We start from the raw sequence: 26,240 nt of genomic DNA, 5'->3' as shown, positions 1-26,240 counted from the left end.
TAAATAAAATCTTTATTCCTTTCACTTATTCATTATTTGATATTATATTTGTAATTAGTTAAGGTGAAGTGTAAAAATGGTAGGAGATCCCTGACCCGTGTTATGCTCCTCGTGCTCAATGTGGGAGTTCAGGGATGCGGCCATTGCCCCTGGCTCCTTCATGTGCGGGAAGTGTGTCCAGCTGCAGCTCCTGTTAGACCGCATGACGGCTCTGGAGCTGCGGATGGACTCACTTTGGAGCATCCGCGATGCTGAGGAGGTCGTGGATAGCACGTTCAGTGAGTTGGTCACACCGCAGATTAGGGTTGGTGAGGGAGACAGGGAATGGGTGACCAAAAGGCAGAGAAAGAGCAGGAAGGCAGTGCAGGTCTTCCCCTGTGGTCATCTCCCTCCAAAACAGGTATACCGTTTTGGATACTGTTGGGGGAGATGACTCACCAGGGGAAGGCAGTAGTAGCCAGGCTCATGACACCGTGGCTGGCTCTGCTGCACAGAAGGGCGGGAAAAAGACTGGCAGGGCTATAGTCATAGGGGATTCAATCGTAAGGGGAGTAGACAGGCGTTTCTGTGGTCGAAAACAAGACTCCCGAATGGTATGTTGCGTCCTGGGTGCACGGGTCAGGGATGTCTCGGGTAGTCTGCAGGAAATACTGAAGGGGAAGGGTGAACAGCCAGTTGTCGTGGTGCATATAGGCACCAACGATATAGGTAAAAAACGGGATGAGGTCCTACAATCAGAATTTAGGGAGTTAGGAGATAAGTTAAAAAGTAGGACATCAAAGGTAGTAATCTCAGGGTTGCTACCAGTGCCACGAGACCGTCAGAGTAGAAATTCAAGAATAGTCAGAATGAATACGTGGTTTGAGAGATGGTGCAGGAGGGAGGGGTGCAGATTTTTGGGACATTGGAACCGGTTCTGGGGGTGGTGGGACCATTACAAATCGGATGGTCAACACCTGGGCAGGACTGGAACCAATGTCCTAGGGGGTGCTTTTGCTAACACTGTTGGGGAGGTTTTAAAATTAATGTGGCAGGGGGATGGGAACCAGATTAGGAAGTTAGAGGTCAGTAAAGAGGCAGCAACTAAAGCCAGTAAGGTACCAGATAATAAACTCAATGTGACTAAGGGGAAGAGTAGACAGGGAAGAGATGATGAACGCAAAGGGACAGGTGATCTGAGGTGCAATGTTTCAATGCGAGAAGTGTAGCAGGTAAGGCAGATGAATTTAGGGCTTGGATTAGTACCTGGGAATATGATGTTATTGGTATTATTGAGACTTGGTTGAGGGAAGGGCAAGACTGGCAACTAAATATCCCAGGGTATATAGATGCTTCAGGAGGGATAGAGAGGGAGGCAAAAGGGGTGGAGGAGTTGCATTACTGGTCAGAGATGATATCACAGCTGTGATTAAGGAGGGCACGATGGAGGATTCGAGCAATATGGGTAGAGCTAAGAAATAGGAAGGGTGCAGTAACATTGTTGGGACTTTACTACAGGCCTCCCAAAAGTGAGCGTGAAGTAGAGGTACAAATATGTAGACAGATTATAGAAAAATGTAGGAGCAATAGGGTGGTCGTGATGGGAGATTTTAACTTCCCCAACATTGTATGGGACTCATGTAGTGTTGGAGGCATAGATGGAGCAGAATTTGTAAGGAGCATCCAAGAGAGTTTTTTAGAGCAGTATGTAAATAGTCCCACTCGGGAAGGGGCCATACAGGACCTGTTATTGGGGAATGATCCCGGCCAGGTGGTTGAAGTTTCTGTCGGTGATTACTTTGGGAATAGCGATCACAATTCCGTAAGTTTTAGAATGCTCATGGACAAAGACGAGAGTGGTCCTAAAGGAAGAGTGCTAAATTGGGGAAAGGCTAGGTATAACAAAATTCGACAGGAGATAGGGAATGTGAATTGGGGGCAGCTGTTTAAAAGTAAATCCACATTTGAAATGTGGGAGTCTTTTAAGGAAAGGTTGATTGGAGTGCAGGACAGACATGACCCTGTGAAAATGAGGGATAGAAATGGCAAGATTAGGGAACCATGGATGACGGGTGGAATTGTGAGATTAGCTAAGATGAAAAAGGAAGCATACCTACGATCTAGGCGACTTAAAACTGATGAAGCTTTGGAGGAATATCGGGAAAGTAGGACAAATCTCAAACGCGCAATAAAGAGGGCTAAAAGGGGTCATGAAATATCTTTGGCTAACAGGGTTGAGGAAAATCCCAAAGCCTTTTATTCGTATATAAGGAGCAAGAGGGTAACTAGAGAAAGGATTGGCCCACTCAAAGACAAAAGAGGGAATTTATGCGTGGAGTCAGAGGAAATGGGTGGGATTCTTAACGAGTACTTTGCATCGGTATTCACCAAGGAAAGGGACATGATGGATGTTGAGGCGAGGGATGGATGGTTAAATACTCCAGGTCAAGTCGGCATAAGGAAGGGAGCAGTTTTGGGTATTCTAAAAGGTATTAAGGTGGACAAGTCCCCAGGTCCGGATGGGATCTATCCCAAGTTACTGAGGGAAGTGAGGGACGAAATAGCAGGGGCCTTAACAGATATCTTTGCAGCATCCTTGAGTACGGGTGAGGTCCCGGAGGACTGGAGAATTGCTAATGTTGTCCCTTTGTTTAAGAAGGGTAGCAGGGATAATCCCGGGAATTATAGACCTGTGAGCTTGACGTCAGTGGGAGGCAAACTGTTGGAGAAGATACGGAGGGATAGGATCTATTCATGTTTGGAAGAAAATAGACTTATCAGTGATAGGCAGCATGGTTTTGTGCAGGGAAGGTCTTGTCTTACAAACCTAATAGAATTCTTTGAGGAAGTGACAAAGTTAATTGATGAGGGAAGGGCTGTAGATGTCATATACATATAGCAGCACGGTTCAATTCCCGTACCGGCCTCCCCGAACAGGCGCCGGAATGTGGCGACTAGGGGCTTTTCACAGTGACTTCATTTGAAGCCTACTTGTGACAATAAGCGATTTTCATTTTCATTTCATATACATGGACTTCAGTAAGGCGTTTGATAAAGTTTCCCATAGCAGGTTGATGGAAAAAGTGAAGTCGTATGGGGTTCAGGGTGTACTAACTAGATGGATAAAGAACTGGCTGGGCAACAGGAGACAGAGAGTAGTAGTGGGAGTGTCTCAAAACGGAGAAAGGTGACTAGTGGTGTTCCACAGGGATCCGTACTCGGACCACAGTTGTTTGTGATATACATAAATGATCTGGACGAAGGTATGGGTGGTCTGATTAGCAAGTTTGCAGATGATACTAAGATTGGTGGAGTTGCAGATAGCGAGGAGGACTGTCAGAGAATACAGCAAAATCTAGATAGATTGGAGAGTTAGGCAGAGAAATGGCAGATGGAGTTCAATCCAGGCAAATGTGAGGTGATGCATTTTGGAAGATCTAATCCAAGAGCGGACTATACAGTCAATGGAAGAGTCCTGGGGAAAATTGATGTACAGAGAGGTCTGGGAGTTCAGGTCCATTGTATCCTGAAGGTGGCAACGAAGGTCGATAGAGTGGTCAAGAAGGCATACAGCATGCTTGCCTTCATCGGACGAGGTATTGAGTACAAGAGTCGGCAGGTCATGTTACAGTTGTATAGGACTTTGGTTGGGTCACATTTGGAATACTGCGTGCAGTTCTGGTCGCCACATTACCAGAAGGATGTGGATGCTTTAGAGAGGGTGCAGAAGAGGTTCACCAGGATGTTGCCTGGTATGGAGGGTGCTAGTTATGAAGAAAGGTTGAGTAGATGAGGACTGTTTTCGTTGGAAAGACAGAGATTGAGGGGGGACCTGATTGAGGTCGACAAAAGTATGAGAGGTATGGACAGCTTTTTCCAAGAGTGGGGGTGTCAATTACAAGGGGTCACAATTTCAACGTGAGAGGGGGAAAATTTAAGGGAGATGTGCGTGGAAAGTTTTTTACGCAGAGAGTGGTGGGTGCCTGGAACGCTTTGCCAGCGGAGGTGGTACACGATAGCATCATTTAAGATGCATCTAGACAGATATATGAATGGGCGGGGAACAGAGGGAAGTAGATCCTTGGAAAATAGAAGACAGGTTTAGATAAAGGATCTGGATCGGCGCAGGCTGGGAGGGCCGATGGGCCTGTTCCTGTGCTGTAATTTTCTTTGTTCTTTATTGTTGTGTGCGTTTGAAATGTGGCCTTCTTACATTTGTCCTGGTGAGTGCAAGGCAAAAAGCTTCTGCAACATGTCTCTCAATAGTTCAACTTTCAAAATGCATAAAAGCAGAATTAAATTACAGCTGGAAGTATAAACCTGTTGGCAGTATTACCTACAATATTAGTCACATAACATTTTTGTACTCTTTTTGCAATTTATTTAAATGAAATGAAGTAAACAACAAACTCTAATTTTGTGGCTCCTGAGAATCTCGTAAAAGACAATCCATAGTTCAGATAGTTCCAGGCCTCAGTACTTGAATGTCAACATCAACGTACTTTTACCAATTAGTTCTATATTTACATTTTTTAAAAATCATTTAGACTTAGCTTACTAGACTTCAACTGGACTACATTACGCATTAAAATGATCTTCATCATATAACTTTATAACCTGTGATGGTCTTGATGTTTCCTTACCCGATGCCAAGCCAGTCAGTGTTACAACCAGCCATCCCGACCAAGCATCATACAGGCTTTTTATAAATTCCCACACAGAATCTTTTTTCTTGCTGGTAATCTGTAATGAATAAATACTGAATTATATCTTAGTCATTCGGGTCTGTTTGCCACAGATGACATACATAGTTTTGCAAAATATTTTACTGCAGTTCGATAACATTGAACATTTTTGCAGTCACACTGCAAATCCAGATGCAACTTGCACACATACACCTCAATTTAAAGTTGCAATTAAATAACATCTTTAGGAAATGAAGGTTGCACTGACAAACTACAGACATTTCTCTAATCCCTTGATGATCAGTGAGCATTAATATTATTTATCTTGCTACAAATTATGATCATCCGCCGGTTGGCATTCCACACATACACCACTCGGACAACAACTTGCATTTATATAATGCCTTTAATGAAATGAAACATTCCAAACGGTGTAGTAGGAGTGCTTTCAAACAAGTTTCACATCAAGCCACATAAGGACACTTGAGGGAAGGGAATCAAAGATGTAGGTTTTCAACAGCGTCTTGAAGGAGAAAAACAGAGGTATTGAGGCAGAATGGTTACGAAAAGTCTGGTTCAGGTTTAGACAGTTATCAGGGAAGTTATCAGGGAGGGCGATGGAGTTGCTAGATAAGAGTCTCTGGAATCTATGATGGAATGAATGGATGGATGCGTGTGAGGATATGAAGACAGGTACTTCAACTTCAAGCCAAAGAGCAGCTCATGAGCATAGTGGGCAGCACGGTAGCACAGTGCCTTCACAGCTCCAGGGTCCCAGGTTCGAGTCCAGCTGGATCACTGTCTGTGCGGAGTCTGCACGTTCTCCCCGTGTCTGCGTGGGTTTCCTCCGGCTGCTCCGGTTTCCTCCCACAGTCCAAAGACGTGCAGGTTAGGTGGATTGGCCATGAGAAATTGCCCATAGTGTCCAAAAAGGTTAGGTGGTGGTACTGGGTTACGGGGATGGAGTGGAGGTGTGGGCTAAAGTGGGTGCTCTTTCCAAGGGCCGGTGCAGGCTCGATGGGCCGAATGGCCTCCTCCTGCACTGTAAATTCTATGATTCTATGTCGGGGTGGGCGGGGCGGTCCTCATAGATGCAAAATCAGCACGTCAGCAAGCACCACTCTCGGAGCAATGCAAAATCAGCTTACTATTTGCATCTTATAAAAGCTTGAAGAGAATTTTTTGTTTTCCACCGAAAGCTACACTTCAGCAAGGTAGGAACTGCAAGTGTTCATGGACCAGTAACCAAACGCACGAACAGCTCATTCAGATTATAGATCGGTCCTTCAAGTTCAAAATAAATACATCTGATGATCTGAATGAACAAAGAGAAACTATAAGTCAGGAAAGTGAAAGTAAATATGTCATCCAGGCCATTCTAACATGGCTCCTTACAGGCACTCATCCAGAAATATACACAGATTCAGAGCATGTTCTGGGATATCTCAGACTGGGATTGTCCAGAGTGAGCACATATTATCCCATGGGGAAAACGTAGCAAACTGCTTATGCTGATTTTTGTCTCAAATGCTGCTATTAGTTCGGGGGGGAAAAATCCAGTCACAGAATTGTCAGACATTATGGGATTTGTATTTGTCTCAGGCTATAGTGCAAAACTAGTCTTATCAGCCTGATATGGAGTTCCGCAGCAGTCAATACGATAAATCCTGTTTTGCGCCAGACCACAAGATGATTTTCTGCACCAATGGTTTAAAAAGCTGCACTTTTTTCATCGAAAATGGACGGTAGGGTGGGTTAACTCTCTGCTTTTATACTGCTCTGAAATTGAGTGGTTCACTGGGTGAGTTTTTTTTTTTAATGGAGTTGGGGTGGTACAGTGGGTTAGCTCTTTAACTCTTGGAGGTTAGGGAGTACTCTGGGTTTGTTCACTGCCCTTTCACTTTTAGGGGACTGGATAGCACAGTGAGGAAACACAGCTCTTTTAGCACAGTGAAACACCGTGACATAGTAGTTAGTTCATGGACATAGTTAGTTCATGGACATTTCATACAATTGTTCTGATACAGAAGGAGGCCATTCAGCCCACCAAGTCCATGTAGAACAATACATTCTTCCAGACCATCCCCTTAACTCTGCAAGTTTATGTCCCTCAGGTGACTATACAATTTCATATTGAAATTATTCATAATCTCTGCTTCCACCAACAAGGTATGCACTGAGCTCCATATCACTGCCATTTACTTGGTAAAAATCCACCACCTTCCCACATCACCTCCCATATCCTTCACCCAAAATCTTAAATCTGTGCTGTCCAAAAATCATCGCACCATCAGCTTTTAAAAAAAATTATAAATTTAGAGAACCCAATTATTTATTTCCAATTAAGGGGCAATTTAGCGTGGCCAATCCACCTAACCTGCACATCTTTAGGTTGTGGAGGTGAAACCCACGCAGACATGGGGGGGGAATGTGCAAACTCCACCCAGACAGTCGCACCATCAGCTAATGTGAACATCTTTCCCAACATTATCCAAACATGTCACAACCTTGTACATCCCAATAACATCCCTCGATCTTCTTTGCTCCAAGGAGAACAGCCCCAGTTTCTCCAACCCAATCTGGCTAAATTCCCTCAACCCGGGAGCCTTTCTGGTAAATCTCCATGATAAATTGCCCCTTGGTGTTCAGGGATGTGTAGGTTAAGTTATGGGGTGACAGGGATAGAGCAGGGTGGACAGAGAAGTTGACATGGGTAGAGTGGGCTTTCGCAGGGTCGGTGCAAACCCGATTGGCCAAATGGCCTCCTTCTGCACTATCGGGATTCTATGAACCTCACATCCTTCCGAAAACGTGGTGAAAAGAACTGGATGCAAAGAACAAAAAAAAGTACAGCACAGGAACAGGCCCTTCGCCCTCCAAGCCCGCGACGACCATGCTGCCTGTCTAAACTAAAATCTTCTACACTTCCAGGATCCATATCCCTCTATTCCCATCCTTTGGATGTATTTGCCCCTTAAACGTCACTATCGTCCCTGCTTTCACCACCTCCTCCGACAGCGGGTTCCAGGCACCCACTACCCTCTGGGTGTAAAAACTTTGCCTCATACATCTCCTCTAAACGTTGCCCCTCGCACCTTAAACCTATGCCCCCTAGTAATTGACTCGTCTACCCTGGGAAAAAGTCTCTGACTATCCACTCTGTCTATGCCCCTCATAATTTTGTAGGCCTCCATCAGGTCACCCCTCAACCTCCGTCGTTCCAGTGAGAACAAACCGAGTTTATTCAAACTTTCGTCATAGCTAATGCCCTCCATACCAGGCAACATCCTGGTAAATCTCTTCTGCACCCTCTCTAAAGCCTCCACATCCTTCTGGTAGTGTGGTGACCAGAATTGAACACTATACTCCAAGTGTGGCCGAACTAAGGTTCTATACAGCTGCAACATGACTTGCCAATTTTTATACTCAAAGTCCCGGCCAATGAAGGCAAGCATGCCGTATGCCTTCTTGACTACCTTCTCCACCTGTGTTGCCCCTTTCAGTGACCTGTGGACCTGTACACCTAGATCTCTCTGACTGTCTTGAGGGTTCTACCATTCACTGTATATTCCCTACCTGTATTAGACCTTCCAAAATGCATTACCTCACATTTGTCCGGATTAAACTCCATCTGCCGAATCTCCAAACGATCTAAATCCTGCTGTATGCTATATTCTATTTTAACCTAACTAGAGCTTGATAAATGTTTAGCATACCTTTCCTGTTTTAACACTCAATATTTCTATTCATGAAGAAGATCCTGCATGCTTTGCGAACGACTCCCTCAATATATCCTGCAATCTCCAAACATCTGTGCACCTGATTGTCAATTTTCCCCAAAGAATACACAAACATGACCCATACTAGGAATAAAAATGGCACAATGGTTAGAATGCACAGGGGTAGAGTAAATGCGAAAAGTAGGGGCCACTGTTCAACAACAAGAGATCACTCATTTAAGGCAGAGATGAGGAAAGAATGTTCTCTCAGAGGGCCGTGAGTCTCTGGAACTCACTTCCTCAATAGGCAGCAGAAGCTGAATTTTTGAATATTTTTAAGGCAGAGCGAAATAGATTTTTGATTAACAAGAGAGTGGAAGGTTATTGGGGGTAGGCAGGAATGTGGGGTTGAGGTTACAACCAGACCAGCCATGATCTCATTGAATGGTGGAGCAGGCTCGAGGGTCCGAGTGGCCTACTCCTGCTCCTAATTCGTATGTTAGAATGCACAGGGGTAGAGTCAGCTGACTGTGCTACAGGCAGGGCTGACACAGGCAAGTGCGGCAAATTGCAAACAGCACAAAACCATCATACTATTTAGATTCATTTTAGGCAAGTAAAAACTGCTCCCAAACTTCTGCTAATGCTACTAAAGCTGGGTACTTCTAGGCTGCTCAACGTTTCACTCAGTCTGCCTTGGCTCCATTTAGATCTCTCCCAAACATCCATGCCATAAACCAAAAATGTATCACTCCACGGTAATGTGCGAGAAAACACAGAGAACACCAACAGCTCTGCATTAAACATTAGCTCATTTTTATACCATTGTTGAAAAACCTCAACATTGAACTTTGATGCAAGTGCAATTTCCATGATGGGCGACATGCTGAGACAAAACTTCTCCGAGTTGCATAGGTTTGTGATACCTTTGGGAAAATATGAACTCATTTCAAACTATTTGTTGCCCTTACTGAAATGCAGACTGTTTCAGTTGATACCATGGGGAAGTAAAGATTTCAACGAGTAAATTAATCGATTTCCATTTCATTTCCATTTCACCGAGACGTCTTTAATGTATTAACATGCTCTGCATTTCAGACATCAGTTTGTCATTTTATACTTATCATTTGAAAGAACTACTTAAGATGTCTGCTTTCTTGCAAAACTATTAATTAAAATTCACTCAGCTTTGCAAAAAAAAAAAATGTTTCGTGCTCAGGCTGCTTGACAACATGTCTATGCCTTGCAAGCCATTTTCTCTGAGGTTTAATAGATCTGAATTCATGATTCTCTGCCTAGGTTTGCACATTTATCCAGTGCACTGCTGAGGCAATGAAGGTCCCAAGTTTGACTTTGGTTCTCTGCTGAGCTTGACGAATTCACCTGAATTGGGTGCATAACTAACCTAAGCATATTTATGAGGAAAGTCAAAATAAATGTGAAGAATAAAATGTTCAGGGATCTGTGCTGGGCCTCAATTTTTTACGACATCAACGACTTAGATGAGGAAAGGGGTTTGCAGAGAATACAAGGACAGGTAGGAAAGCATGTTGTGAAGAAGACATAAGGAGTTTGCAGACAGATATTTGTTATGGGTCAGGGTTTAGAGAACCCCAAAGTGTATCATGGAGTTCACCTGACCCACACCTTTTAATAGATTGTGGTATGGGGAGCACACGGCCCACTCTACAGGTGTGGTACAGCAGAAATGGAAAAGCATTTTTTAAAGCAAAACAATGTTTATTCTATGAACTCAAGTTAACCTTTTTAAAACATACAGTGAACATCTTAGCAACCATTATTTCAAATTCAAATTCCAAAGAATACAACAAGTAATCCTTGAGTTTTCTTTTTAAGACTCCATAATCCATAAGACTTAAAACAAAACCTTTAACAGAAGCACCTTAGGTTTAACTTCACTACTGTGAACAGTTACCACGTTGAAATCAGCAAATGGACATTCATAAGTTTACAGAGATTCACACACATCCTGCTGTGATTGCAGCTTCTCCAAAACTAAAATGAAACCAAACCCACCCTTCAGCAAAAAGCCTAAAGCGAAAGTAAAAAGTTGACAGACAGCCCAGCTCCACCCACTCTCTGACATCACTGCAGTAATAAACACCCATTTCTTAAAGGTACTCTCATTACAGATATTTATATACACACTTTTGGAAGGGCCACGAAGAATCCAGCACGAGTTTTAAGGATACAAAGTAATAACATTTATTTACTATAACATATATACATAACAGTAGCAGTAACTTCCCTTGCTACATACTCCTTCCTGCTGGTTCCTGAACTGGCCAGCTTTATTTATACTAGGAGTTTACTAGTGGTTTCTCCGCCCCCCTCATTGGGGAAGCTCATACTCCCACAGGATTGTGGGATAGTCATTAGTCCCAAGCCAATGATAAGTAGGCAGGTTATAACACACACCCATTTATAAACACCCATTTCTTAAAGGAACTCTCACTACAGATATTTATGTACACACCCTTTTATAAACACCCATTTCTTAAACGTACTCTCACATGACATATAGGTAAGCTGAGTGCGTGGGCAAAAATCTGGCAGGTGGAGTAAAATGTAGGTAAGTGTGAAGTTGTTCACTTCGGCAAGAAGAATAAAAGAAATAAGAGTATTACTTAAACGGAGGACGATTGCAGAATTCCAAGGTGCAGAGGGATCTAGGTATTCTAATGCATGAGTCATATAAAGGTAGTATGCAGCATGTTAGTTAGTACAGCATGTCAACATGAAGGCTAATGGAATGCTATCCTGTATTACGGGAGGAATTGAACATAACAGTAAGGATATTATGCTTCAGTTAACAGGGTGAGACCACATCTCAAATACTGTTGTGCAGTTTTGGTCTCCTTATTTAAGGAAGGATGTCAATGTGTTGAGACGGTTTAGAGGCGGGTTATTAGATTGATACCTGGATTGTCTTATGAGGATAGGTTCGGCAGGCTGGGCTTGTTCCCACTGGAGTTCAAAAGAGTGAGGGGTGACTTGACTGAAGTATATAAGATCCTGGATGGTCTTGACAAGGTGGACATGAAAAGGATGATTCCTTTTGTAGGTGAGTACAGAGTTAAGGGGCACTGTTATAAGTTAGGGGTGACCTTTATCGGGCAGAGATGAGGAGAATGTTTTCTTTCAGGGGGTTAGACCTTAAGATTATGAAAGAAAGGAGCAGAATTAGGCCTTTCGGTCCAACAAGTCTCCTCCATTCGATCATGGCTGAAATGTTTCTCATCCCCATTCTCCTGCCTTTACCTGGAACCCCTGATCCCTTATTAATCAAGAACATGGCTATCTCTGGATTAAAGACACTCAGAGACTTGGGCCCCCAGCCTTCTGTAGCATTGAGTTCCTCAGATTCACCATCCTCTGGCTGAAGAAATTCCTCCTCACCTCAGTTTTAAAGGATCCTACCTTCAGTCCGAGTCTGTGCCCTTGCGTTCTAATCTCTCCCACTAGTGGAAACATCTTCTCCACGTCCACTCTATCTAGGCCTCTCAGTTTTCTGTAGGTTTCAATGAGATCCCCCCCTCATCCTTCGAAACTCCATCGAGTACAGACCCAGAGTTCTCAATCGCTACTCATATGACAAGTCCTTCATTCCGGGATCATTCTTGTGAACCGCCTCTGGACCCTTTCCAAGGCCAGCACATCCTTCCTTAAATATGGGGCACAAAACTACTCACAATATTCAAAATGGGTTCTGATCATAGGTCATCCCTACTCTTGTATTCTACCCCTCTTGAAATGAATTCGAACATTGCATTTGCCTTCCTAACTGCCAACTGAATCTTCATGTTAATCTTAAGAGAATCTTGAACTAGGATTCCTAAGTCCCTTTGTGCTTCTGATTTTCAAAACATTTTCTCATTTAGAAAATAGTCTATGTCTCTATTCTTCCTACCAAAATACATAACCTCACATTTTTCCACATTGTATTCCATCTGTCACCTATTTGTCCATGATCCTAGCCTGCCCAAGTCCTTTTGCAGCCTCCCCGCTTCCTCAACACTACCTTTCCCTCTACATATCTTTGCATCATCTAAAAACATAGCAACAATGCCCTCGGTCCTTCTCCCAGACGTTAATGTGTATCGTGAATAGTTGCGGTACCAACACTGGCCCCTGTAGAATACCACTAGTCACCAGCTGCCATCCTGAAAAATATCCCTTCATCCCCACTCACTGTCTTCTGCCAGTCAACCAATCCACTATCCACGCCAGTACCTTACCCCGAACATCATGGGCTCTTATCTTATCCAGCAGCCTCCTGTACAGCACCTTGTCAAAGGCCTTCTGGAAATCCAAATAGATCACGTCCACTGGCTCTCGGCTCTCCTTTGTCTAACTTCCTCATTACCTCCTTAAAGAATTCTAACAGATTCGTCAGGCATGACTTCCCTTGAGGAAGCCATTGTGTGACTGTGGAACTCCCTGCCTCAGAAGGCGGTGGAAGTGGGATCACTGAATATTTTTAAGGCGGAGGTAGATAGATTCTAGTTTTGCAGGGGAATCAAAGATTATCGGGGGGTAAATGGGAATGTGGGATGTGAAACACAAACAGATCGGCCATGATCCTATTGAAAGGCAGAGCGGGCTCAAGAGGCCAAAAGGCCACTACTGTTCCTATTTCCTATTTGACCAGCAACCACTTTTGGTACACCAAGCTGTGAATGATGGAGGTCGGGATGCATCAAAGCTCATACGTAAATAATGCAACTTGGGCAAGGTAACTGAGAACAGCAAAGACATAACAAAGTTAGATAAAGAAAGGGTGAATCATTTTTAATATTATCTACTCATGGGGAGAAACGAGAAGTGATACATTCTGACAGGAAGAATGAGAAGCTGTTATGATAAACGTTACAATATTAAAGAGAGTGCAGAAACAAAGAGACCAGAAATACAAGTACAAAGACTCAAACTCCACGATCTTATTCAACCCATGACAGTGGATACTCACTTTAGCTAGCCATCTTTGAAACCAAAAACTGAATTCCTCCTTGGGGATGGGTTTTAATTTATTTGGTCATGTGGCAGAGAGCGAAAACTGGCAAGTTCACAAACTCTCCTAAAATAGCTATTGTAAAGAAGACTGGCGTTGCCATCATTGATAGAAAAGTTTCAGGACGAGATGGATAAGACAGAATTTCAAATTATTGAAATGAACATGTATCAAAGTCTACTGAAATGGCGGACTGCCAACAGAGCAGTTTTTGCAATAACAGGTTTCCAAGTTGTACCCACCTTTCTGTGTCTTTCTCGGTCTTTGCATTTCTCCCTCACCCAATCGATGGTGTGGAAGTCATCGTATGTCCCAACACCTGGTATGGGCTCATCTAAAAGGTCTAATAAATGGGTTGTGCTGTTTATACCGCCTCCATTCGTCATTGTATAATTGGCTCCTGGATAAAAACAAAGAAAACACTGCCTTAAACTTGTTCAAAACACTGAATCCCCCAGCCAGGGAATACATCCTTCCTGCATCTAACCCGTTGAGCCCAAAATAACTATAGCAAATAAAGAAATACATTAAAAAAGCAGTGACAATCCGTACCTGGTTGTGACAGATAGTCGGTGTTGTCATCACCAACATGTTAACAATGTAATATAGCTTTTAATTTGTTTCTCTGGGAGACAGAAATTTGGAAATAATCTTTCTTCCAATTAGTCTAACTGCAGGGCTTCTGCGATTAATTTGACAGGCTAGACTTGGGAGTGAAGGTTTCTGTGAAATAATATCTCCTGTACTTTTTGCTTCACCTTTTAAAATTGTTCTCGGGATATGGTGATGCTGACAACGTTGCTTGTACAGGCTACTTTGGAGGAAATTTGAGAATCAACCACAGTGTGAACTACAATTAACACCAAGCCAAACTGGATAGAGCAGAAGCAAAATGTGAATGCTGAAAGTGTGAAATAAATGTTGGTAATACTCAGCAGGTCAGGTAGCATCTGTGGAAAGAGAAACAGGACAAATGTTTCAGGTTGATGATCGTTTACCAGAATGGAAGAAAGATAAAAACGCAAGATTTCCATGCAGGGAAAGGGCGAAGTGGGAATACATGTAAATCGCTGCTTCACTTAGAAGTGTTTTAGAGGGAAGCACAGTGGCATAGTGATTAGCACTGCTGCCTCACAGCCCCGAGGCACAGGTTCGATCCCGGCTCTGGGTCAATGTCCGTGTGGAGTTTGCACATTCTCCCCGTGTTTCGCCCCCACAACCCAAAGATGTGCAGGGTAGGTGGATTGACCACGCTAAATTGCCCCTTAATTGGAAAAAATGAATTGGGTACTCTAAAAAAAATTTTAAGTGTTTGGGGCTTTCGATGGTGAAGGAGAGGTAAAAGGAGCTGTTGCAGCTCCTGTGCTAGAATGGAGAGGTGCTGAAGGAAAGGGAGAGGATATTGCTTGTGACTCAGAAATGGATCTTTGTATCAGGAAGGGATAGTCTGACTTGGATGACCACAATCACAATTTAAGCTGTTGTTCATGTTCCAACTTGTGGAACAAAGAACAAAGAACAATATAGCACAGGAACAGGCCCTTCGGCCCTCCAAGCCTGCGCCAACAATGGTACCTGCCGAAACTAAAACCATCTGCACTTACAGAGTCCATATCCTTCCATTCCATTTTAAAAAAATTTTAGAGTACCCACTTCATTTTTTCCAATTAAGGGGCAATTTAGTGTGGCCAATCCACCTACTCTGCACATCTTTGGATTGTGGGGGCGAAACCCACACAAACATGGGAAAATGTGCAAACTCCACATGGACAGTGACCCAGAGCCAGGATTGAACCTGGGACCTCGACGCCGTGAGGCCGCAATGCTAACCACTGCGCCATTGTGCTGCCCTCGTATCTTTCCATTCCTACCCTCTTCATATATTTGTCTAGATGCCCCTTGTGGTGAATGTATTACATTAATAATCCACCATGTGTATCTGTGCTGTGCTGTTGTCCTTGTGGGCTCCACCTATGGGCCATTGTATGGTATTATCCATAAGGTAACATGTTGGGGCCTGTATGGGCTCCGCCCATGGCTCCTTCCCTTGAAGGGAGGTATAAAGAGCAGTCAACCTGTAGGCGGCTCTCAGTGTTAGATCAGTTGCAGGCAGGCACTGTTCTAGTTGATGAAAGCCACAGTTTATTTCTACTCTTGTCTCGAGTGAATTGATGATCACATCACCCCTTAAATGCCACTATTGTACCGGCTCTCACCACTTCCCCAGGCAGCGCGTTCCATATATTTATCACCCTCTGTGTAAAAGACTTGCCTCGCACGTCTGTTCTAAACTTTACCCCATGCACTTAAAACCTATGTCCCCTAGTACTTGATTCTCCTACCCTAGGAAATAGCATCTGACTATCCACCCTGTCCATGCCACTCATAATCTTGTAGACCTCCATCAGGTTGCCTCTCAACCTCCACCATTCCAGTGTTAACAGACCGAGTTTATCTAATCTCTCCTCATAGCTAATGCCCTCCATACCAGGCAATGTCGCCACCTAAAATGGCTGATTCCCGATTTGAATGGTCAAACCCCGATCTAAAATGGCGAACAAAAGAGGCTGATGGGAAAATCAGCCAACAGGACTCAAACGGACAGCTGCAGGCAAAACAGTGTATTCGGCTCTGAGGAAGTCGGCCCAGACCGATACCTGCAGCCATTAACAGCACAACAACCCAGCCATCTGCATACTAAGCAGCCATCCCCGGGAACAATTGCTACACATTAGCAACATAAAGCCGCTCCAGACTTTTCGGCGCCAGCAGTGACTGAGACAAAGAAAGGTGGTGACCACCCCCCGATCAAGGAATCGCCCCATTATTGGAGCATATCGAACCAAGTGATTGGAACCAAGTCCAATCACTTGGAACCAGGGTCAAGGTCCGCCCCGAGAGGCGGGAAGCCCCTGGGAACTATAAAGATAGGGGCCAAGTTCAGATCGACCCTTCTTCTCCTGCTCGCAACCTTTGACGAAGAAACAAGTAAGTGTTACTCCAGCGATCGCTACCAGATAGGTGCTCCAAACTATCGACCCGTACCAGCCTTTTTGAATCCCGCAGGCCAGGCCCAATTCGATAGACCATTTGTTTCCTTGACCTGGTGGGCCATCACCAAAGTTAAGTATTGGCCTTTAGTGGTAGGTAATAGTCTAGAAGTAGGATTATTGTATAAGTATTTATTGCTGTATATAATAAATGATCGTTGATTTAACTTTACTAAGTGGTGTGCTGCATTATTAATCATTACTTGAGCTTGAACCATGTGGCGGTATCAGAAAGATACCTGGTGACTCGTGAGCAAAGGTGACAGAATTAGAGCTAATAAAACTAAGGCTAATAAGAGCTACAGCAACATCCCAGTAAACCGCTTCTGTACCCTCTCCAAAGCATCCACGTCCTTCTGGTGGTGTGGCGATCAGAATTGTACACAATAGTCCAAATGAGGTTTAACTAAGGTCCTGTACAGCTGCAACATGACTTGCCAATTTTTATATTCAATGCCCCGACCGATGAAGGCCAGCATGCCGTATGTCTTCTTGACCACCTTATCCACATGCGTTGCCACTTTCAATGATCGGTGGGCATACACGCCCAGATCTCTCTGCCTCTCAGTACTCACAAGAGTTCTACCATTTATTGTGTAAGGTGAGTGGTCATCCGCAGAACAGGATATGAAGTTGTTCCCTGGCCTTCAAATTGTCCAGATGGAAGGTTGAAACAACGGTCTTGTCAGAGTTTGGTCGAAGTTGCCATTTTCGGATTCGTCTTCACCAGTTCCGAAGAAGTGTCAGATTAGACTCGAATCGATAACGCTGTTTCTCCCTCCACAGATGCTGCCAGAGCTGCTGAGTTTTTTCCAGCACTTGGATTTTATTTCAGATTTCCACCATTCGGGGAGTTTGCTTTGGTCTCCATTTTTTTGAAATAGACTTTCAAAGAACATAGATCTTCAGTGACTGCTTAGCCAGTATCATAAAGTTCTTTCACCTGGAAAGCCAGCACATATAAAGAGCATACACCAAGTAGCTTTGCAGGGTTTCTGCAGCATGCCCGTGTGCCACCCAATGTCATTGGTTGGGAGGGAGATCACAACCTTCATCTGATCCTCCTGTTAAAAAAAGCAGGTTTTCCCAATTGAAAACCTGCCAACTAAAGCTGCCAAGACAGCAAAACCCTCATCACCAGGCCCCTGGTACAAGCTGTAAAACCCACTGGAAAATAGATTCCCTCTCGGGGACAAGAAAGCCGAGAAACAAGACCAAGAATAAAAATATACCAGCTAAACAATGAAAGTAAAGGCTTATCCTGGGCTAAGTAACTCGCTGACAGGAATATGGATGTAGTTAACCTGCAAGGAACCCACCTCATTCACTTCTCCAGCCATCGAACCAACATCCCTGGGTACCAACTCATTATTAGTGGGGTGGAAGGTTGAGACAAGCGGAACCCTACCTTGATTCAGGGAGGGAGGGGATGGGGCGAGAGCAAAAGTGCTTGAAATAGATTGGAGACAGAGGAGGGCCCAATCGATTACACTCTAGGAATAGTAGCTGGTTCCCAGTTGGGATGTTAATAACAAACTGGAAGCTAATCAATTTTCTGCTGACAGATTTCCAAAATTACTGAATTCAGTTCCACAACGTCCCATGGTAGGGTTTCAACTCCCAAACTCTAATCTAGTAGCATAATCACTGGAATACTGTATATTCTGCCTTTACCGTTGCCGCTCCTTCAGAAACAATGCATTCAATTTAAAAGAAGCCAACATTTAAAAGCCAAATAAAATCTACTGCAAATAAAGTCTGTTCGTCATGGACAATTTTCAGAAACTGGTCCAACTCTGCCTCCCAGCAATCCAGAGGTCATTGAAAGCCTGGCATACACACACTGAGTGGCTTTTACAATGCACCAGTCAAGACACAACCAACAAAGCCATCAGACCATACAACAGGTCTGCATCTACAAACTGTTAATAGGACCTGCAGATCTGGAGCCACTGGGTGCGATTTAATGGTCATGTTGTGCCAAAAAACAGCTCGTCGGCGCAGTGTGACCAATAAAAGTCGGGCAACTCTGCTCCCGCATAAAAGCAAATTACTGCGGATGCTGGAATCTGAAACTGAGAGAGAAAAATGCTGGGAAATCTCAGCAGGTCTGGCAGCATTGACAAAGGGTTATCTGGACTCGAAACATTAGCTCTTTTCTCTTCCTACAGATGCTGCTAGACCCGTGAGATTTTCCAGCATTTTCTCTTTTGGACACTGCTCCCGGGATCTACCTGGCTCGTAACCCCTCGAGAGATCTAACACGATCTTGTGAGACATGTGGGTGGGATCACTTTTTAGCAAATCTGCATATTAGAGTGAGACAGCTCGTCTCACTTTAATGTGCAGATTCCTTGGTTACCTGAGGCGAAGGATCTATCTCGCTCACCTTGGAGACCTCGGGCGAGTGCCGTTCAGATGGAATGGCATGCGTGGGGGTCTCCCAGGGGATCGGTGCCCCCCAGGTGCATGTCCTTCGGCCTGGGTGTTACCCTGGCACTGCTGGTGCCAGCCAGGCACCTTGGCGCTGTCAGCCTTGCTGTGCCATCTGGGTGCCAGCCTGGCACTGCCAAGGTGCCCAGGTGGCATTGCCAGCTGTTAGGATCACTGTCAGGTTGGCATTGCCAAGCTGGCATTTTTTTGCACAGGTGCCCTCGGGCTGGGGATGCCCTGCACGGGGACAGGGTGGCGCACTCCCAGAGTGCATTGGGGCTTGTCGGAGGTTGTTTCAGGGGCCTCGGATTTAAAAATGGCGTCCCAATCTCTTGCTACACTGAGGCGTTCCAGTGAGCGGAGCTCCTCAGAGGACAAAACGGGGCTATGTGCGGTCTCCACCGCGTAATCCCCGTTGAGGCCTATTATCTAGCACGAGTCGTGTTTTACAGCTTTGCGTTCTTAGCACTGCGAGCGCCGGGAAACAAGCGGCTAAATGTGCTCGTTATGGGACTTTGTTCCCATTTAGCTAAATCGCGCCCACTGTGCCTGAATGTGCCCAACATTCCTTGAAAATGCTAATCCCAGAGAACATTTGATGAGAGCAAAATGTCCCCGATACAATAACCAGGATCCCCCCACCAAAATCACATTCAAATATTTAAATAACTATTCATGTAATTGTTTCTAATATGTAAGAACTATTTTGTATGCTCTTGACGTAGCATAAGCTGCTTCCTTGATGTGCACTCTGACAAAGGAAGGTTCAGACTTGGCGATAGCTTTAACATGTTTAATAAACTGTTAATGATTCTCCTACTTGGATTCAACTCTCTTGTTAATCCTGCTATAGCTACTCAGACTAACTAACCAGTCTGCTACAATCCACCTGGTGGGTGTGATGTGTTTCAATCAACCCTGTCTGTACTCACTAAGTGTCTCCACTGGAAAGAGACTGAGCATGTGTGCTGTGTCCTTTTATATGGGTTGGTGTAATCCCCCGTGGTAGTGTCACGTCTGGATGTGTCTTGAATGCCCATTGGTCGTGTCCTATCTTACTGACCTATTGGTTGAATGTCTGTGTCATGATGTCTCTGGTGCTCTACTGTTTATCTTAGTGTATTTGCATTAACCCCTTGTGTATTTACAGTGATGCATATCACCACAAGAACCACAAGTCTGGGAGGAATTTTTATCAAGGGTGTGATTTTGGGGTATTTTATGAAGCATGTGTTTTATGGTAAAAGCAGTAATGATAGCGAGAACGATGGTGGGTGTATTGAAACACCTCAGAATGCAACATGCTCCAAAGAAAAATGTTGAATATTACAGCATTTCCCATAGGAACCATTTTGAAATGTCTTGGATTGTTCCATTAGATATTTTGTAAGTAAAATATATTTTTGGAAATAAAAAGTAGTGGAAGTACTAGATATCAGTACTAGGAAATGCAGGCAAAAGAAAATTCAGCAGCCATTGGCAGTGGCAGCACTGCACAGCATAACGCTTACAGAAAATAAGTGCAATAACTGAACTGGATGGGCTGAAATGGGCCAATTAATCTAAAGGGACAGCAACAATTCGAAGTGCGTCAGCTCAGATGCTATGGGGAGAGTGTTTGTGAGTGTGATGTAACTTAAGGGCGTGCGGGGTACTGAAGTCTGAAAATTTATCAATGTTACAATAAACTATTCAAAAGAACAGTTGTGAACCTAGATTATTTTCGCCACCCGGGCAAGTTCAGGCCAAACCTTAAGAGATAGGCGTATACAAGGGGAGTTGTGAGTTCGCCGACCTACATTAGTAAATATATTAAAAACTTATCTGCATGCTGTGGCTGAAATTTATGTCTATGAATTTAATAGCCAATATCAAGCACTGCTTTCATCTGGCAAATAGGTCCAATTAACATTAGCTTATTGCATTCGTTGTTCTGTTTAACAAAAATCCATCAATGCTACTTCTGTACCAAAAGTACTGCTTCAGACAGATACACTGCTGTAATATTCTGAGGCTATTCCTGTAGTAGACTGGTTAATTGGTCAGGCATATGGCAGATGCAAATTATTGCGGATAAGTGTGATGGTACTGCGGATAAATGTGAAGGCATGCACTTGGCGACAAACAACATGGCTGGCGGTGCAGTATAAACGGTACCGTTTTGGGGGAATGGAAGAAAAGAGGGACCTGCAGTTCATATTCATGATGGCAGGGAAAGTTGAGAATACAGATAAGAGAGGAGATTGGCCATGACTATGTTGGAAAAGTCAAGCCTCAGAGGTGACCACAGCAAAAATGAAGATTTAAACAGCACGTGAAGTGAGACAGGAATGGAGTCAGGAAACGCTATGGAGATGGAAACAGGCAGCCTTAGTAATGGCTCAGATGTGTGATAGCATGCTTATCTTAGGAGAAAATATAATAGCAAGTGGTGAACAATCTGGTTCACCCTTAGACAGTGGTCAAGCAGAGGGCTAGAGAATGGGGTTTGTAACAGAGACCAAAAACTAATATTTATTTGGAGGAAATGCATGTATGGGAGATACCCGGTCTTGTGAAGAGAGAGGCAGTAAATAGAGAAAAAATGAAGTTACATTAAACTTTGCAATTCTCTGGTCAAGCCCCAGCTGGAATATTGTGTGCAATTCTGGATACTCGAGGAAGGATGGTAAGGCGATGTCAGGGGATAGAGGACATTTACCAGAATGAAACCAGGGAGTTCAAAATTTGGAGAGACTGGATAAGCTGAGTTTGTTTTCCTCAGAGCAACAACAAATTGTATTTTATATAGCACCTTTAAAGTCGTAAAATGTCTCGATGCACGTCGCAGCCACGTTACAAAACAAAATTTACCCCTGCAGCCTGAACGCACTATGGGAGTGCTGAATGGCGCTTGCCCAAGGTCTCTGAGGTGAAGCGGTTGAATCCCAAAGCCTTAGGTACCTCAGGAATCTGCACATTAGAGTGAGGCATAATGCCGCGTTCTAATATGCAGATTTGCCAAAAGGTGATCTCGCCCATTGCGGGCTGGATTCACATGGCATAGTCTCGCAAGGTCGTGTTGGCTCTCGCAAGGCGTTGCGAGCGGAGCTCCCCAGTATACAAAACGGGGCTATGTGTGGCCTCAGCCGCGTGTTCCCCACTGAATTCCTTTATACAATGAGAGTCAAGTTGTGTAGTCTCAGTGCTGATAACGCCGGGACACATGCAGCTAAACGCGCTTGCTATGGGACTTTGTTCCCAATTAGTTGAATCGAGCTCTATGATCCGATGATGATTCTATGATTTCCTACCTTATCATCCACTCACTTAAGCTGGCTATAATCTCAATGCAGCCCCCAGTCCTCGGGTTCAATTCTAGTTCGAAGGAGCAGAAAATGATTTTGCAATGATTTTTAAAAAATTATTCATTCACTTGATATGGGCGCTGCATTTATTACTCTTGAGCATGAGGTGGTAGTGAGCCGCCTCCCTGTTCCGTTCCAGTATATGTTGCGAAAAATAACTTTGCAATGACCTTAGGCAAAGATTACCCAACAACAACATCCTTAAATAAATGTATTATTTAAACTAAGAGAACTAAAAGTTCTTTTGTTTGTGCTACATTAGTCAGATGGCTCTGGCTAAATGCAAATGATACATCGTTCTTGCATGTTCATAGGAGAATCATCCCGAGGGCAACTTAGCGTCACCTTTTCAGGAAACTACAGAGGGAATTTAAAACATCCCAAACAAATTAATGCTTTTAAACAGTGAATGAGTGCACTAAAGATACCAGCATTTATTGCCCACCCCTAGTTACCATTGAAGAGGTGGTGGACCTTATTTTTGAAGCAAGTTATGATAATCAAGAGTTGACAAAAAGTGTATAGAATTGCCATTAATAAAGCAGTATACTGTTGCAGTTCAACTTCACAGTGGTATATAACAGTCTTGAGGGAGTTGCCCAGGGAGCCATGAGCATCATCGACTCTGGACACCATTAAGTCTCATGGTACCAGGTCAATTATGGACAAGTGAATCTCCTCCTGATGAGTACCAGCTGATGAAGCATGCTGAACACCACTCTGAGGAAGCAATGACACAAAATGTAGTCTGGATGGGGCACTTCAGTGTCTATCACTCAGTCAGGCACTGTCAAGCTGGCAGGAGCACTGCCAGGGTGTCAGCATAACAGTGCAAGGGGCCCAGGTGCCAGGAGAACACTGCCAAGGGTCAAGGCCTGAAAGGAGGGTGTGGGGATATTAAGGGTGGGGTGCATGGCAGCTAAGGGGCCTCTGGAAGGTTGGGAGGGGAGCCTGTAAGGAGCTGTGGAGGCCGAAATGGGAGCCTCAGAAACCCCATAACGGGGTACCCTCACTTTGGGGAGGGCTGTAATCCCCATGAGTGTGGGTGGTGATATTTCCCATGGGTCGGAGGGTGTGGGGGACTCGCAAGCTTATTTAGAGATGGGGCACTCTTTCAAAATGGAGCCCGATCTCGGAGTTCAGCTCCTCAGTGATGAAAAAAATTCTAAGTGTGGACTAAACCGGTGAGAAACTCCCCAGGGCCCAAAAAATGACTAAGTGTCATTAGATAGCGGTGGGAAATTCGCCGGCAGAGCCAGCAGGAAACTCCCAGCAAAACCCGGCACAAATGACACTTGGAAACGTTTCCGGTAAATCACACCCATAGTGTGTATCGAATATTGCTACTGCCATTCACTCTGATGGCACCGGTGTGGTGAGGATAACACTGGACAAGAATACCTTTTCTGGTCAGCTGCAAACTCAAGGTTACTATTCAACTATTGCAAATCAAGTCCAATCAGGCGATTTCCAGACAGAAAAAACATAGGGTAGGGTTGAGGTCTGACATGCCCTGAAAATATAGCACTGCAGCTTTGGGGCTGGTTTAGCACAGGGCTAAATCGCTGGCTTTGAAAGCAGACCAAGGCAGGCCAGCAGCGCGGGTTCAATTCCCGTACCAGCCTCCCCGAACAGGCGCCGGAATGTGGCGACTCGGGGCTTTTCACAGTAACTTCATTTGAAGCCTATTTGTGACAATAAGCGATTTTCATTTCATTTCTTAGCATACCATCGCCAAGCCAAGGTGTGGCTACCACAAATAAAATTTGTGCTGTGCAATCTGCTGTTCAATGCAAATAGGATGTTTAAACAGTTCCAGGATCCTCAGACAAGATTGCATTGCTGCCTCTTAAAACTGATATGGGAAAATAAATTGGCAATAATATTCAGAAACATGACTTTGCAAGCCTCCTCTTGAACATTCTTCCACAGATTCTGGATTAATTCTTTGAGATGTGTGCAGAGTCTTACAGCATTGTAAATGAAGCCCAAATTAGTTTTTAAAAAACACTTAACAGAAAACTAATTGTTTTGGTTTAAAAGGGCTGTCCTTTTGTCAGCAACTCCCAAACCCTCGACCGCTACCATTGAAAAGGACATGGGCGGCAGACACATAGAACAACAACTACCTACACTAAGTCACACACGGCTTGGGAAGTATATCCACTGTTCCTTCACTGTCGCTGGGTGAAAATCCTGGAACGCCATAGAACCAATATAAAAATTTTGGTGCAGAAAGAGGCCATTCAGCCCATAGTATTTGCGCCGGGCAAAAATTAGAAAAGAAACTATCCGCTCATTTTAATCTCACTTTCCAGCACCTGGTCCATAGCCTTGCAGATTACAGCAATCAGGTGCAGATCCAGGTACCTTTCAAATGGGTTGACCATTTCAGGCTCAAGTCCCAATTCGGACAGTGAATTCCAGACGCCCACTAACCTCTGGGTGAAAAAGGTTTTCCTCATGTGCCCTCTAATCTTCTTTGCAAATCTATGCCCCTGGTAATTAACCAAGTTACTTCTAAGGGAAGCAAGTTTTTCCTCTCTTCCCTGCCGAGACCCCTCACAATTTTGTTCAGCTCAATTAGGTCACCCCTTAGGCTCCTCTATTCTTAGAAAAAAGCAACCCTACCCTATCCAATCTCTCCTCATATTCGCAATTTTCAAGCCCCAGCGACATTATTGTAAATCTCTTTTGTACTCTCTCCAGAGCAATTATATCCTTCCTCTAATATGGTGACCAGAACTGTACACAAAACTCCAGCTGTGGCCTAACAAGCAGTTTATATAGTTGCATCATTACATTGTATTCAAGACCTCGCTCAATAAAGTAAAGCATGCCATTTGCTTTCTTGACCACCTGTCCTGTCACCTTTTAGGAACTCCCTACACTCTGTGTGCATTTACATCACATTTACTTGAACAATTCAAGCAGGCAGCTCACCACCATTTCTCAACAGCAATTAGGATTGGGCAATAAATGATGGCCTAGCCAGCGATGCCTGTAGCCCATGAATTAAAAAGTTAATATTTTGGAGACTTCCACCAGTACACTTGCAGAGATGCTAGTCTTCAGCAAATTCAATTCACCCGACATGATATCCAGAAACTGTTGAAGACACTGAATACAGTAAAGGATATAGCCAGGCGCTCACAACAGGTAGCAGCAGTGAAGACTCGTGTTTCTGCACTAGCTGAACCCCTAGCCAAGCTGTTCCAATATAGCTACAACATTGGCATCTAGCTGACAATTTGGAAGGTTCCCCACCCAGGTATGTTCTGCCCACAAAATAAAGTAAAAATCCAATACAGCCAAGTACAACCTCATCAGTTTAATCTCAATGATAGAAGTGATTGACAATGCCATCAAGCGGAATGTAATCAGCAATAACGGTTCACCAATGCTCAGTTTGGGTTCCATCAGGTACACTATGTTCAGACATCATTACAACCTTGGTCTAAACATGGACAAAAGAGCTGAACTCAAGAGGCGAGAACGGCTGCCCTTCACATCAAGGCAGCATTTGACTTAGTGCGACATCAAGGACCCTGAGAAAGACTGAAGTCAATGAAAATCAGGGAGAAAACTCTCCACTAGTTGGGTTATAGCTAGCACAAAGCTAGAGGGTTATTGTTGTTGGTGGTCAATCACCTCAGCTGCAGGACATCGCCACAGAGGTTCATCAGGGTGGTGTCCTCGGCCCAACCATCTTCCTCTACTTCATCAACAACCTTCCCTCCTTTTGGAGTCTGCACATTCTCCCCTGCATGGGTTTTCTCCGGGTGCTCTGTTTTCCTCCCACAAGTCCCGAAAGACGTGCTGTTAGGTGAATTGGATGTTCTGAATTCTCCCTCTGTGTACTCAAGCAGGCGCCGGAATGTGGCAACGAAGGAATTTTCACAGAAATGTCATTGCAGTGTTAATGTAACCCTACTTGTGACACTAATAAAGGTTATATGGACAGAAGTTGGATGTTGATGATTGCAGTGTGTTTG

General features: G+C 44.2%; 1 protein-coding gene across 9 annotated transcripts in view; it reads right to left on the bottom strand.

Moving 5' to 3' along the window:
- The window catches only part of clcn3 (chloride channel 3), a 281,546-nt gene that overhangs the window by 70,271 nt on the left and 185,035 nt on the right, over window positions 1–26,240 (bottom strand). For all 9 annotated transcript variants that reach the window (XM_072515744.1, XM_072515742.1, XM_072515746.1 and 6 more), the window contains 2 exons: window positions 13,658–13,815; window positions 4,623–4,722 (listed from right to left, as the gene is read on the bottom strand). In XM_072515744.1, coding sequence (XP_072371845.1) covers window positions 4,623–4,722; window positions 13,658–13,815 — 258 coding nt within the window. The remainder of the gene's footprint in view (window positions 1–4,622; window positions 4,723–13,657; window positions 13,816–26,240) is intronic.

Source organism: Scyliorhinus torazame, chromosome 9 (assembly GCF_047496885.1).
Source record: "Scyliorhinus torazame isolate Kashiwa2021f chromosome 9, sScyTor2.1, whole genome shotgun sequence".
Classification (NCBI taxonomy): domain Eukaryota; kingdom Metazoa; phylum Chordata; class Chondrichthyes; order Carcharhiniformes; family Scyliorhinidae; genus Scyliorhinus; species Scyliorhinus torazame.
Note: the sequence above shows the minus strand (reverse complement) of the source record. Positions and strands in the feature narration are given on the sequence as shown.